The sequence below is a fragment of the Sorex fumeus genome, unplaced genomic scaffold, assembly GCF_029834395.1.
Source record: "Sorex fumeus unplaced genomic scaffold, SorFum_2.1 ptg000008l, whole genome shotgun sequence".
In the NCBI taxonomy this organism is placed as follows: Eukaryota; Metazoa; Chordata; class Mammalia; order Eulipotyphla; family Soricidae; genus Sorex; species Sorex fumeus.
Window position 1 is genome coordinate 86,041,231 of NW_026606065.1, and position 13,651 is coordinate 86,054,881.

The 13,651-nt window shown below is 40.7% G+C and overlaps 1 protein-coding gene across 1 annotated transcript in view; it reads right to left on the bottom strand.

The window, feature by feature from the left end:
• Positions 1 to 455: 455 nt before the first annotated feature.
• Positions 456 to 13,651, bottom strand: part of KATNAL1 (katanin catalytic subunit A1 like 1) — a 62,863-nt gene continuing 49,667 nt past the window's right edge. The window contains exons 10-11 of the mRNA XM_056109835.1: positions 2,859 to 2,985; positions 456 to 897 (exon numbers count right to left, since the gene is read on the bottom strand). Of these exons, the coding sequence (XP_055965810.1) occupies positions 699 to 897; positions 2,859 to 2,985 (326 nt within the window). The 3' untranslated portion in view covers positions 456 to 698. The remainder of the gene's footprint in view (positions 898 to 2,858; positions 2,986 to 13,651) is intronic.

Genomic DNA, 13,651 nt, shown 5'->3' on the forward strand with positions numbered 1-13,651 from the left:
ATTCACAATAATAAATATTTCCCTATTAATTTCAACAAATTATCAGATTACTAATAAAACAAAACATGAGACATCATGAGGGTTAAAATTCTAACTATATGAAAGACTCTACAATAGCTGAATTCTAAAGATTTAATTGGCAAATCGTTTAAACTGAAACTATGCCTTTTCTATTCTTCATAATGAATTTGACACAGCTTTGATGTTAAAAGTCAACATATACAGGTCCCTTGTATTTAGAGTATGAATAGAAAAACAAAGCAAAACCAAGCCAGCGAGAAGCAGAAGTCTTTCTAAATCTTTTTTGTAAACAGTTTCTACAGTAGTGCACTCATCTCTCTCTTTCGTCTTCTGTGTCCACTGATCTGGGTGTGCAAGTAACGCATGCGTGTGGGCTCCAGGAAAGCAGGCAGGGACTACCAAGGTCTCTGCAGAAGCGTTCCTGATTGCTCAACATTTCACATTCTTCATGAATTTAGCTTACATTTTCTTTCATGGAAAACCTTTCCAATTTTCTGTCCTTTGATTTTTGTTATTATTAATTTAGCAATAATGACTTTGATAACCTAAGGTTAATTTAGCCCAAATGTGGAGTCTAGCTGCATTTCTCTTAAACCTGATTTTAAGCCAGGGGAAATGCAAAGATGTCTTCACATTTACAAACAAAAATAGCAAAACATAAAAGAGACAACAGAAATTCAAGCAGATCCAAATTCAGTCATCCATTTTTCATACTTCTCCAAGTCTGCATCAGAGACAGACTTAGCAATTTTCTTAAGAGCCAAGTCAAAGTCCCCTTTGGTCACAGGCATCTGAAGCTCCTCTTTGGAAAGTGCACGGATCTCTTCTGGGCTTAAGCCATTGATTCGCCGTCTCATTGCCATTAAAGAGGCATCCCTACAAATAAAACCAAAACATTCCGACTGTAAGCAAGTAAAAAGAAAACAATAAAAGGATAATTTTACATGTTTTTGTAAAGCTCTTCATAATTTTCCTAATCAGAAAGATTTCAAAGGTGTGGTAAAAGTTAAAACATGATGGGATAAAAAGGACTCGAACATAAAAATGTATGTATCACTAATGCATCTTAAAATATTCTAGGTTGGACTCAATACTAAATTTCCTTTCGCCCATTTGCTCCTCAAAGACCGCCAAGAATTTTAGACAATGGAAATATAATGTTTAAATACCAAAAAGTACACTTAGAAAAGAACATGTGGCTAATATTAAGATAAGTGGAATTGTATACAAGTTTGCTGACTACCCTAGGAGACCCTCCCTCCTACCACGAATATATCCACATACAGTGAAACCTGAATTCTGGACCCAGTGCAGTTGTAGAGGTAAAAAGGTAAAGGCCCTCCTGTTGTTCATTGATTTGCTCGAGCGGGCCCAGTAACGTCTTCATCGTGAGACTTGTTACTGTGTTTGGCATATCGAGTACGTCACAGGGAGCTTGCCAGGCTCTGCCCTCGGCCGTGCGGGCGAGATACTCTCGGTAGCTTGCCGGGCTCTCCAAGAGGGGCAGAGGAATCGAACTCGGGTCGGCCATGTTGGCTGCATGCAAGGCAAACGCCCTACCGCTGTGCTATCGCTCCAGCCCAGTGCAGTTGTAGGAAGCAAAAAGGATAAAATCTTTTTTTTCCAGATTCTATTTTCTGCTTTCTTTTTTGATTACTTATATTGAAATAAGGAAGTTTGGGAAAGTAGAAAATTAGTGCTCGTGAACTATCTGGAAGACCAAGTCAAAGAAAACTTCAAATTTTGAAATGTTTTACTCCACCAGGTATCTACTGTTAAATTTAGATAAAAGTGGGGAAAATGTGGGCATAAAAAGTGAGAAACTGGGGCTGGGGCAATAATACAGAGGGGAGGATGCTTGCTTTGCCCAACCCAGGTTGGATCCCCAGCATCCCAGATAGTCCCCCAAGCACTGCTAGGAGTAATCCCTGGCACAAATTCAGGAGTAATCCCACAGTATCACTGGGTGTGGTAAAAAAAAAACAAGAAACAAACAAACAAACAAGAAAAAATTAAGAAACACAGAAGCTGAAGACAGTTTGACAGGCTGGAGTTCATGCTTTGCATCTCGCTGGCTTGGGTTTGATCCCTGGCACTGCATAGTCCTCTGAGCACTACCAGGAGTAACCCCTAAGCACCAAGCCTGGCACTAAACCCAGAACAGCTCCTGGGCACAGAAGGGAATGGTCCCCAAAGAAACAAACATAAAAGACAAACACTGATGTTTGCAAAGGTCTTAGGAAAGGCTACGGGTGATGTTAATTTAAATATAACTACAAAAGTAAGCACTAGAAACACAATCTTCACTGTGACATGAAGGAAGTGAAAATTATGCCACTAAATTGAAAGATAAAATTTAAAATGTGATGTGTCAATCTCCCTTTAATTTAGTAACACCATAATAGATACATATATATTTATGTATGTATGCATATATTTATATTTCTTATCCATAGCTTAAACTGACATATAAACATGTTCATATACATGTGATAAAAAATGACAACCAAAATGAAATGATACTATTTTATGCTGACTTTGCTAGTCTCCAATTTGGGGTTAAACTGAACTTAGGTTGTCAAAGCCATTATTACAAAATTAGTAATTGCATTTTCTTTAAGAATAAAAGGATAGATAAGAAAAGTGATCACATCATTATCTAATTATTCACTGTAACAATGACAAAGTCATACAGAAAAAAGTGGGCAAACATTAAATCGCTTTTCAAAAATAGTTCCTGCTTTCCTGTCAAGAACTAACTACAAAGACTGAAAGACCATGACCCCTACTAAATCTATACCTAATATCTCAAGTTACAGACCACTTGTCAAAAGTACCTGCAAACATTCGTTATGTCAGCGCCAGAATAGCCTTCAATCTTCTCTGCTATGTCTTCCAGCTGGATATCAGGATCCAGTTCAACCTCTCGAAGATTGATCTTCAGAAGGTCAGTTCTTCCCTTGGCTATTAGAAAATTTTTTGTTGTTGATGTTAGATGTTTTACTACGCAAATAATACTGATGAGAAACCAGAAATCAACACACATTCAGGGATGGGAGAAAGTGACTAATGCAAAAAAGAGACCATATCTTTGAGTCCATCAGAATTACGAAGTCACCAACTGACTCAGGGCACCATAAAAACTTCTATATGCCTTGGCTGCAATAACCAAAATCTCAATCAAAACTCACCGTTTCCTATAGCCAATATACTTTGTATGAGAAGAGTCTAAGATACTTTGTGAAAAAATATAAACAGTATTCAAGCACCAGAAATGATTCTTCTATTTTATGAGACTTGATTGCATGCAATAACTCCCATGAATTATTTTTCTCAACTTTTAGTATATGATTTTCATAGCTCTAATAGTTTTTCAAAAGATCTATTTTTTTCTGAAAATTAATAATGGGCACCAACTGCTTACAAATGTACTTTTTACTTGGGGAGTCAGCCCACAGACATTTGCCATTCCAGTTTGAAATGCATACTGAGTAAACTTAAAACTACAGAAATTTTAAAACAATCAGTCTTGGTTGTTATTTTATTATTACTTTTATCTATTTTTTTTACTTTTATCTATTAAACAGAAAATCTGTTTAATGCTAGACACAAAGATAATACACAACTAGTTGGAATCAGGTGTTCTACTGTTTCCTGATAGGCAAAATGAAATTTAATTTTTCCCAACTTAGATTCTGAAAATCTCAGAGAGAGTCCAGCTGTCAAGCCCCTGCCTTGCAGGCATGAGGACCCAGGTTTGAACACCAGCAGCACCACAGGGAAGGTCCTTCAGCACTGCAGTTTGAGAGCCCCACGCGACAAACAAGTACGCAGTATCCACACACTAAATGTGTGAGCACCACAAACAAGTGTGCAACCTGAGGCCATTGTGACAATGACAAAAGGAACATTTTTGTGGGGGCTAGGGTTTGGGCTACACTTGGTGGTGCACATGGGTCACTTTGATGGTGCTCCAGGGTCACACTGAGGTTGGCCATATCCAAGCCAATGCCCTACCTGCTATATTATCTCTCCCGTCCCAGGAACAAATGGCTTTGGTGGGTTTTGGGTTTTATGTTTGCTTGTTTGTTTTGCCACACCCTGTGGTGCTCAGGGCTTTCTTCTGGCTCTGTGCTCAGAGGTACTCCTAGTGGTTCTCAGGGATGCTATGGGGTGCCAAGTCTGAAACCAGTTTGGCATGTGCAAGGCCAATGCCCTACCTACTGTACTATGGTTCTGGCCCCTGGAAAGAATAGTTTTAAAAATTCTTAAGGGGTTAGAGAGATATCCAGGGACTAAGGCACTTGCCTTGTATGTGGCCCACCCCAATTTGAATCTCCAACACCAAATAGAATCCCCCGAGCACCACCAAGAGTGATCCCTGAGCATGAGCCAGGGAAAAGCCCTGGATGTGGCCCTAGTTACATAACTTTAATGATTTAAGGGAGCAGGGGAGAACTCAGCAGCAAAGTGCCTGCCCTGCAAGCTCGAAGCCACAAGTTATATCCGGCGATGGTGGCATGTGCCAAGCATGGCCCAACAAGTCCACTGTCTGGGACCTCTGGAGGCATAACCTAGTGTGTCCTCTGACAATGCATACCCAGGTGAACTAGAGCAATGTAGTTGAGGTATGTGGCAGCCCACAAGCACTGCACATAATGTCCAGGCAACAGAGCCAGGAGTGAACACACATGTGAACTCCACAGCTCCCCGAAGACACTGCATTCATGTGTAGATCCGCCTCCGTCATCATACCAGCCAAGAGAAGGGAAGGGGGACTTTTTTTTCAAGATTTATAGGCACCATTACACACTGCATGTATTTATCCTTCAGTCTTTTTAAAAATCAGTGTCTAAGTATCTATTTTTTTGTTTTGTCTTCTATGACACTGGCAACTCTCCAGATGACTAATGGCATCAAGACATTCCAATAGATATCCCTATATGTCTCTTTGTAGAAAATGACAGAAAGAGACCAAAAAATGCTTACAGAAATGGAAAGAATTAAGTCTAATCAAGATATTCTAGAGGATGATAAGGTGGGGGAAAACAGCTCTGTTAAATTTCAAGACTTAAAGCAACAGGACTCAAACCAGTGTAACACTCTAATAGTGAAAGACAAATGGATCAGTGAAGGAGCAGACCAGCGTATACTACAGACCTAATTTATGACGGAGCTATTTCAGGTAAATAAGAGATGAGTGTCTTTTCAACAGCTGATGACAGAAAAAAAAAACCTGACTATCCACTAGGATAAAGAAATGGTTTTGGCTTTGGTTTTTGGGCTACACCCGGCAATGCTCAGAAGTTACTCCTGGCTCTGCACTCAGGAATCACTTCTAGTGGGCTCAGGAGACCATATGGGATGCTGGGAGTTGAACCCAGGTCTAGTCTTGCAAGACACGTACCTTACATGCTGTAATAGTGTTCCGGCCCTGGGACTGGAAAATGAAATTGGGTCTTAACTCATACCACACACAAAAATCAGTTCCAAACACGGATCTAAATAAAAATGGAAAAAATATCAGCTTCTTAGAAGATAAAACCAGGGGTGGAGGTGGGGGAGAATGCCTTAATGATAAAAACATTCTTAAGTATAATGTATACACTGAAAGCTATTTAAAAAATCAAATCAGGGGTGAGAGAGATAGAACAGTGGGTAGGGTGTTTTGCCTTGTACACAGCTGATGTGGGTTCAATCCCTGGCACCATATATGGTTCCCTGAGCTTGCCAGAAGCTAGGAGTAAGCACTGAGCATTGCTGGGTATGGCCCAGAAAAAAAAATACAAAGGAAAATACTTATAAACTAACCACATTATATTACTGCATGTACACATTTAATCAGGAAGTACCCTTCATCAAAAGATGCTGTAAATACAGTGAAACACAGAAGCTGAAGCAGTTCGAGAAGATATTTACAACATATGTAAGTAATAAAAGACATAGCCAAAATATTTAAAGAAGCACAAAACAATAAGAAAAAGTCAGACCTTTTGATAGAAAAAATGAAAAATGTGCTACAAATGTTTAGCAGATAAATCTTGAAATCCAAATGGCCAATATGTGAAAATATGTTCAAATTCTTCCAAAGAAAAATTAAACAAGAATGTGATAGTATTGCACACCAAGAAACTGATCTAAACTGAAGAGGCTGACAATATCAGGTGCAGGAAGACTTGACAGAGGCACACACTGCCGGTATAAGGGAAGGAGAGCAGTCATTTCGGGAAACAGATTGGGTTTACCTCCTGATGTTTCAGTTACACATGTTGTACAAACAAATATGATCTAGATGTTCCCAGCCTAAAGAAATGTCGGCATTTATAACAACATACATCTGTAACAATTTTTACAACAGAATGTTCCTTAATGGCCTAGAATTGGAAATAGTCAAAATGCCTCTCCAATAACAGACAAAGAGCCATGGTGTCGACCAAAAAGGAGTGGTTAGACAGAACAGCATCTCCTCTCCTTAATTCCAGCAGAAGTCCTACCCTTGAACCTCAGCATGGAGAGAGAGCCTCCCAAGAAGTCACCAAAGTAAAATGAGGTCATGTGCACGGGTCTTGTTCCAATACGACGGGGACTCTAAGAGAATCCAAAGGTGAGACAGACCCACAGAGAGACAGGTTCTATGAAAGCCTGGGAGAATGTGGCCATCTTCAAGGCAAGGAAATATGTTCTCATGTGAAATCCACCCTGCTGACATTTTGATCTTAAATTTCTAGCCTCCAGAACTGTGAGAAAACTGATTTTTGTAGTGTAAGTCACCAAGTCTGTGGGATTTTGTCATGGCAGCCCTAGAAAACCTGCAATACCACACAACAACAACAACAAAATGAACTCCTACAGAGGCTGGAATAGTACAGCAGGTAGGGCATTTGCCTTGCACACGGCCAACCCGGGTTCGATTCCCAGCATGCCATATGGTCCCCTGAGTGCAGAGCCAGGAGTAACTCCTGTGCATCGCCAGGTGTGACCCAAAAAGAAAAAAAAATGAACTCCTACAGTATGTTGCAACAGGGGTGTATTTTACAAATATACCGAGAAAATATCAGGATTTAACTCAGTGATAAAGCATTAGCGTTGCCTGTGTGAGGTCCTGCAAAATACACACACACACACACACACACACACACACACACACTAACAGGAGCTGATCGTGACTTGGTGGTAGAATATGTGCATATTGCCTTAATATGTAGAAGGTTCTTGGCCTGATCCCTGCCACAGCAAAGAAAAATGCCAAAAAAAAAAAAAATTAAAGAACAAATTTTATAAACACACAATGAAAGAGGCAAAATAAAATGAATGTCATTAATATTGCTTCATTTGTGTAAAGTTTTAAAGGAGGTGTGGGGCTGGAGTAATAGTACAGCAGGCAGGGTGTTTGTCTGGGCCACTTCATGTTTTATCTCTGGCATCCCATCTGGTCCCTGAAATCCCACCAGGAGTGATCCCTGCGTGCAGAGCCAGGGGTAAATCCTGAAAACCACCAGGTGTGGCCCCCCAAAAAATAAATAAATAAAAGGAGGCAATTTTTTTGCTTGTGGCTATATTATTAGGTGATAAATCAAGGGGGGGGGGGGGGGGAGAAATTCTTCCATAAAAGGAGTAATAATGATTGCCACCAGGGGGCAGGAAGGGAGCTGAGCTATGCTAAGAACGCTGGGAACATCAGGGGTCCTAGAAATAGTCGTGAACATTCTCTCTCTCTCTCTCTCCCTCTCTCTCTCTCTCTCTCTCTCTCTCTCTCTCTCTCTCAATCAAGCAGCACCCAGAGCAGTCAAGGAAACACTCAGCCAGCCTCTGTGCCCAGTACTCAGGAGCTCAAGAGCTTTCTCGGGGGTTATTCCCAGCAAACGTCTGCCTTGCAGCCCAAGGCATCCCGCAGGTCAACACCTGAGCAGTACTCTACTCAGTGGTCAGTAAGAGGACTGCAGCAAGAGAGGAGTGGAGGACATCCTTGGGGCCAGCACTACAGAAGGTGCTGGTGCTCCTGGAATCCAGTCAGAACTCTGAACCAACTGAGTGCACCATTTCCTAGTGCTAGTACGCACAGCAGGGTACTAGTCAAGAAGGTCACATGTGCTCATTAGTCCTGATGTCAAAAGACCACTGTTTGTAAACTCTTTGTCTTATGGGGGGTGAGGGGTGGGGGTGGGCCCTTTCCTAACAATTTTAATATCAAGTTTAATATCATACTTTTCCACAGAAATAAAATTGCAGACAACTTCAATGATGGAGAGTAAGTCTATTCCGAAATTGAGGGTCTGGGGGGCTAAAGCTTTGGGAAATGGCCTGTTTTCCCATAGTCACTGTGATTTGGGGAAAATTGGGGGGAAATTAACATGGCTCTATCTGTGATCTGTTAGGCAATTCTATGGAAGATTTATTAGCTGCATAAAAATGAATCAATGGTATTTGATAACCATGCGAAAAGGCTGACTGATATGTTTTTTAGTCACAGAATTCAGAATTTCCAATGGTAACTGAACTAACAGACATTCAAAACTTAAGTTTTAGTTGAGAAATGTTTGGCAGATCATACACTTTACCCTGTCACAGCAATTCCTGAGTTCACTGTCAGACAAGCACAGCCACTAACACTGGGTCAGGCCCCTGTGGTGCTGCACTGGATAAGAACATCTGACCTCTGAAAGCCTCGATATCCTCATAAGTAAACTAAAGATAAAAACGGATTCTATCTCCAAAGACTGTTAGAATTCAAAGAGTAAATATATGTAAAGCCTGATCCACAGTCAGCTCTGGATAAAATGTGTTCCATCACTATCATCATCCAAACAGCAAATTGGATTATATATATAGAGAGAGAAAATCTGGACTTCTTCCATTAAGGATCATAAGATAGAGAGTCAGACAGACAGAGAGACGGAGACAAAGACAGAACACAGACAAAGCACCCAAAGGACACAAAATAAGCACTTAGACGAAGGCAAAGTTAGTCCAAAGAAGACTTCACAAATCTGGCATAATTTCATATCAACTCTGAAAAATTACTAACAGGCAGAGAAAAATATCTGAAAAATGGGAACACCATAAACAAATATGTGTAAGTGGAAAGAAGTATGTGTTTACCAAAGTGCAAACAGGTTAAAATACGACAGAATGAGTAATGCAAAAAGGCACAGTAAGGATAGCAAAGTATGAATTTGAAGTAAAAGAAAGAAAGAAAGAAAGAAAGAAAGGAAGGAAGGAAGGAAGGAAGGAAGAAAGAAAGAAAGAAAGAAAGAAAGAAAGAAAGAAAGAAAGAAAGAAAGAAAGAAGCACTCTGGATATTACAGGAAATCAGAGTCCAAAATTTAAGAGACTCTATGATGTCTTCATGGTTTAGGGAGGTTAGTCTAAAAGCAAAACAAAATTAAAAGAAAGGAGCGGGTAAATAAGATGATTAGGTGACGGCTGCTATAATTTAGATGCATTTTAGATGATCAAATGTCCACCAAAAGCATAAATAAATGATGGCAAGCCGTTATTTATTTAAAGGAAGCAACTTAAAGAAGGCCACATTCCAGTAGTCCCTGATGCTCTGTGTTGACCACAGCAGTCTGCATTTGCCAGAGGGCTTGCTGAGTATCACGAGCTCCTTCTTCCCCACCTTCTACCATACAGCTTTGCCATTCTCCCACCTGGACAGAGCCTGATTCCTCTTCTCTGAGTACCCAGCGAGCTTGCCAGTGATTGCCACCCAAAGTAGAGCAGAGTGAAAGCCATGACCTGCCAGGGAAAGGTCATAAAAGGCAGATACAACTACGTCCATTGAGGCAATCACATCGGAAACCCTCGGCTGATAACCCTGGCATGGGATTACCCTGATGCAACCTCGAAGGGAATAGATGGCACAGAGGGGGCTCCAGACAGTCCCAGCTGAGGCCCCAACTCTCCACCCAGAGATGTATGAGTGACAGCAATCAGAAGATACCAGAATCCAGATATGTATTCTCCACTCCTCTGCGGAACCTTTCCTGTGAACGCCTTGCACATCATGTGACAGGGGCCATTCCTGGTTCACAGCATCAGTGAGCAAAATAAGACTACTCAGTCCCATTAAATATTGGAGTGTTTTTGTTAAACAGAAAGAGTAACTATTGCACTGACTTTTCCTACCACCAAGTCCTGTCTCTAAATTTAAAAAAAAGTAAAGTACATAGCATAAGATGGCTATTTCCTGTTTTATCTATTCTGATTCTATGTTATTATTGTTGTCATTATTGTTGCTGTTTTGGGGAACACAGTCATCTATGCTTACTCCTGGCTTTACGCTCAGGGATCACTCCTCATGGTGTTCAAGGGACCATATGGGGTGCTGAGGACTGAACCAGAATCACCTACATGCAAGGCAAGCTATACTGTCTTCTGTGCCTATTCTGATTCTTACAGTAACTTGTACTTTCAACTGAAAATGTCCTTTCATGGTTGTTTTGACCACAAAATATCTTTCTATTTAACTATAAACCACTGTTTTCTATCAAATCTACCCCAGATTTCCAAATCATTCTTCTAGTCCTCTTGTCTTCCCAAATTTTCTTTATTGTTCTATCTCTTTCAGACCCTTCTATCTTACCAGTCACAATAGCCATCCATTGATATGTTCATTTTTAAGCAACCATGCCTTTGTTTCTGTTTGTGTCTGGAAATTCAGTGAAAGTAGAACAACCTCCATTAAATCTCCCTTATGTGCCTCAGATGTGTCTATTCTTCATTCTCTGCTCCCAAGTACTATGAAGAACTCCAGCTGTGCAGCTAAGTGCTAGCTAAATGCATGCCCACTTTCCACTCTGGGAGCCTCTAAGAATAAACACTGTACATTGTTTATCTTTGTATTCTCAGTCTTTCATGGAGGAAAGAATTAAATGAAACCTGTTGAACTAACTAATACAGGTGAAAGGTTTGTTTGGGAGTCTTTAAGGAGCAAGCAGTTTCTCAGGCCCTATAGTCATGAACCAGCTGTAAGACTGAAATGAGCAAACAGAAACAGATTAGTTCTAGAAAAAACAGTCTTTTTCACATGGCGAAAAATATTTATGTGAAATCCCTCTACCAGGGCCAGAGCACTAGTACAGCAAGTAGGGCACTTGCCTCGCAGGTGGCTGAGCCAGGTTCAATCCCCATCACCACATCAGAGTCCCACCAAAGGCGATTCCTGAGTAAACCCTGAGCACTGCCAAATGTGGCACAAAAAATAAACGAAAATCCCTTTCAGTAGTCAAATCTATTTTCTTCTCCAACTTTTTAAAAGGAAGTTAAGTTTCAATCTTTGTATCAAAGGATGTCTCTCTACTAACGCCTAAGCTTTCCCAAACAGTCCTACATAAGAAATAGGCTTATTTTCCTATTTTCCTAATTTTTCCCCAATTTTCCTAAAACCTGTCACCAGGGCCGATGAGACAGTATAGGGGTAAGGTGCTTGCTTTGCACAGGGCCAACCTTTTGGCCCCAGCATCCCATACTGTCCCCTGAATTCTACTAGGAGTGATCCCTGAGCCCAATCAGGTGTGCCCCCCACCAAAACCAAAAATTGCTATTACTCAACTATTCTTCTAATTACATTTTTATTACTATACAAAAAGAATTAAAGTTCAAAGTATAGAAGCTTTAGTGAAGTTAGCTGAAAGTTAATCTACATCAGTGCTTGGTAACTCTCCAGGCTACTGGTTGGCTATACAGATTTTGCACTGTAAATCTCCATAACTTCATGACCCATGCAGTAAAATAAATATTTTTTTTGGCTTTTTGGGTCTCACCCAGCGAAGCACAGGAGTTACTCCTGGCTCTGCACTCAGGAGTTACTCCTGGCAGTACTCAGGGGACCATATGGGATGCTGGGAATCAAACCCGGGTCGGGTGCGTGCAAGGCAAAAACTCCCTACCCGCTATGCTATCTCTCCAGCCCCAAATAAATATTTTAAAGGGAAAGTTACAAAGAAATAAATGAATCAATGGGCAAAATGAATAAACAAATGAGGAATCACAAAAAAATTAATAAAAGCAAAAAGTACTTTTTAAATATAGTTTTTAAATTTGCAAAATAGAAGATCTGAAAAAAATTACTGGGTAAGACTAAAGTTTTATCTTTTAATCTTAGGATGGAGATGGCATGAGACCTCACCTGAACAGGAAGATAAAGGAACAGAAAGAATTACGAAAGTGCACATGAAGATAGATGAATAGAACTGGTCCAACTTGAACAACAGAAAAAATAAAATAAGCAGCCCCAGTGGCACATACATATTAAGACATCAAACACACACAGGACAAGCAGAGGGAGATCCACAAAGGCACATCATGGTCTAAGAGCTGAAAAATAAAACATATATAATCTTAAGAGGAAAACCACTCAAGTAAAAGCAACCTGTCCCTATGGTCAAATACATGTCCTATATTTCACTCACTCAACAAAAACAAAAAGGTATGTTCATGCAAAGAACTGAACATGAATGCTGATGACAGCTTTATTTTTAATAGTTCCAAACTAGTAATAAGTCAAATATTTATCAATAAGAAAATTAATAATCCACAGTTTGTCAATACAGTGTACCATTACTGACCACTGAAAAACTATCATCAACAGTACTGTAAATCATGGTACTTCAGTAAAAATATTAAAGAAAAAAATAAATAAGGGAATTAAAATGGACACAAAGACTATTCAATTATCAAAAGAAATTAGAGGAGCAGGACAAAGGAACAGCTGGGACAAATGGCAGGATGGCAGACTTAAAACATAGCCTCATCAAATAGCCACTGAAAGGACAAAAAATAATGGCATGCCAGGTCACAGGAAAATGCCAACATATGATCCACATTGATGGAACTCAAAACCCACTGTGCTGGATGAACAACCAGGCACACAAAAGTATGTATTATCATCATTCCTTTTATATGTATGTAGTTATGGGCAAAATTAACCCATGAAAATCAGAATATGGTCTAGGAGATATCTCGAAGGCCCAGAGTGGATGTTTTGTTTGTGGAAGCCCTGGGATCATCCCTGGCACCACACTGGGGCTTATTCCCTAAGCACGGCATCGGGAGTATACTTTGAGCATAACTGTGTAGTATAAAAACAGAAGAAAGCCATCTCAGAGATTATTGGAAAGCCAGAAATGAGCCGGCGGTGACGGGACAACTGCAGTCTCATGGGAAGGGGGGCGGTACCGGCTCATCCTTCACACCCTACCGAGGTCACGAGTTGCCCCCCACGAGTAGCTCTTCAGCACAGCCATGGCTCCAGAGGCAAAAGGACTTAATCCAGAGCTCGGCATCTTGCAGCAGAAAAGTGAATGGACTATGCATTAAACTATGGCTCCATGCTTCCCAGGTAGGGAAAGGGTGTCACTCCCTTCCACCTTCCCCCCCCCCCAACCCAGCAGCAAAGTAGCCACCGCCTCAGAGCTTATTGGAAAGCCAGGTATAAGCCAGCAGTGACTAGACAACTGCAGTCTCATGGGAAGGGGGGCAGTACGGGCTCATCCTTCATGCCTACTGAGGTCACGAGTTGACCCCACGAGCAGCTCTCTGGCACGACCATAACACCAGATGCACAGAAACTAATCTTATAATTATCTGGCTCCTGGCAGAAATCCCTCCAGATTTACCTAGTAAAATA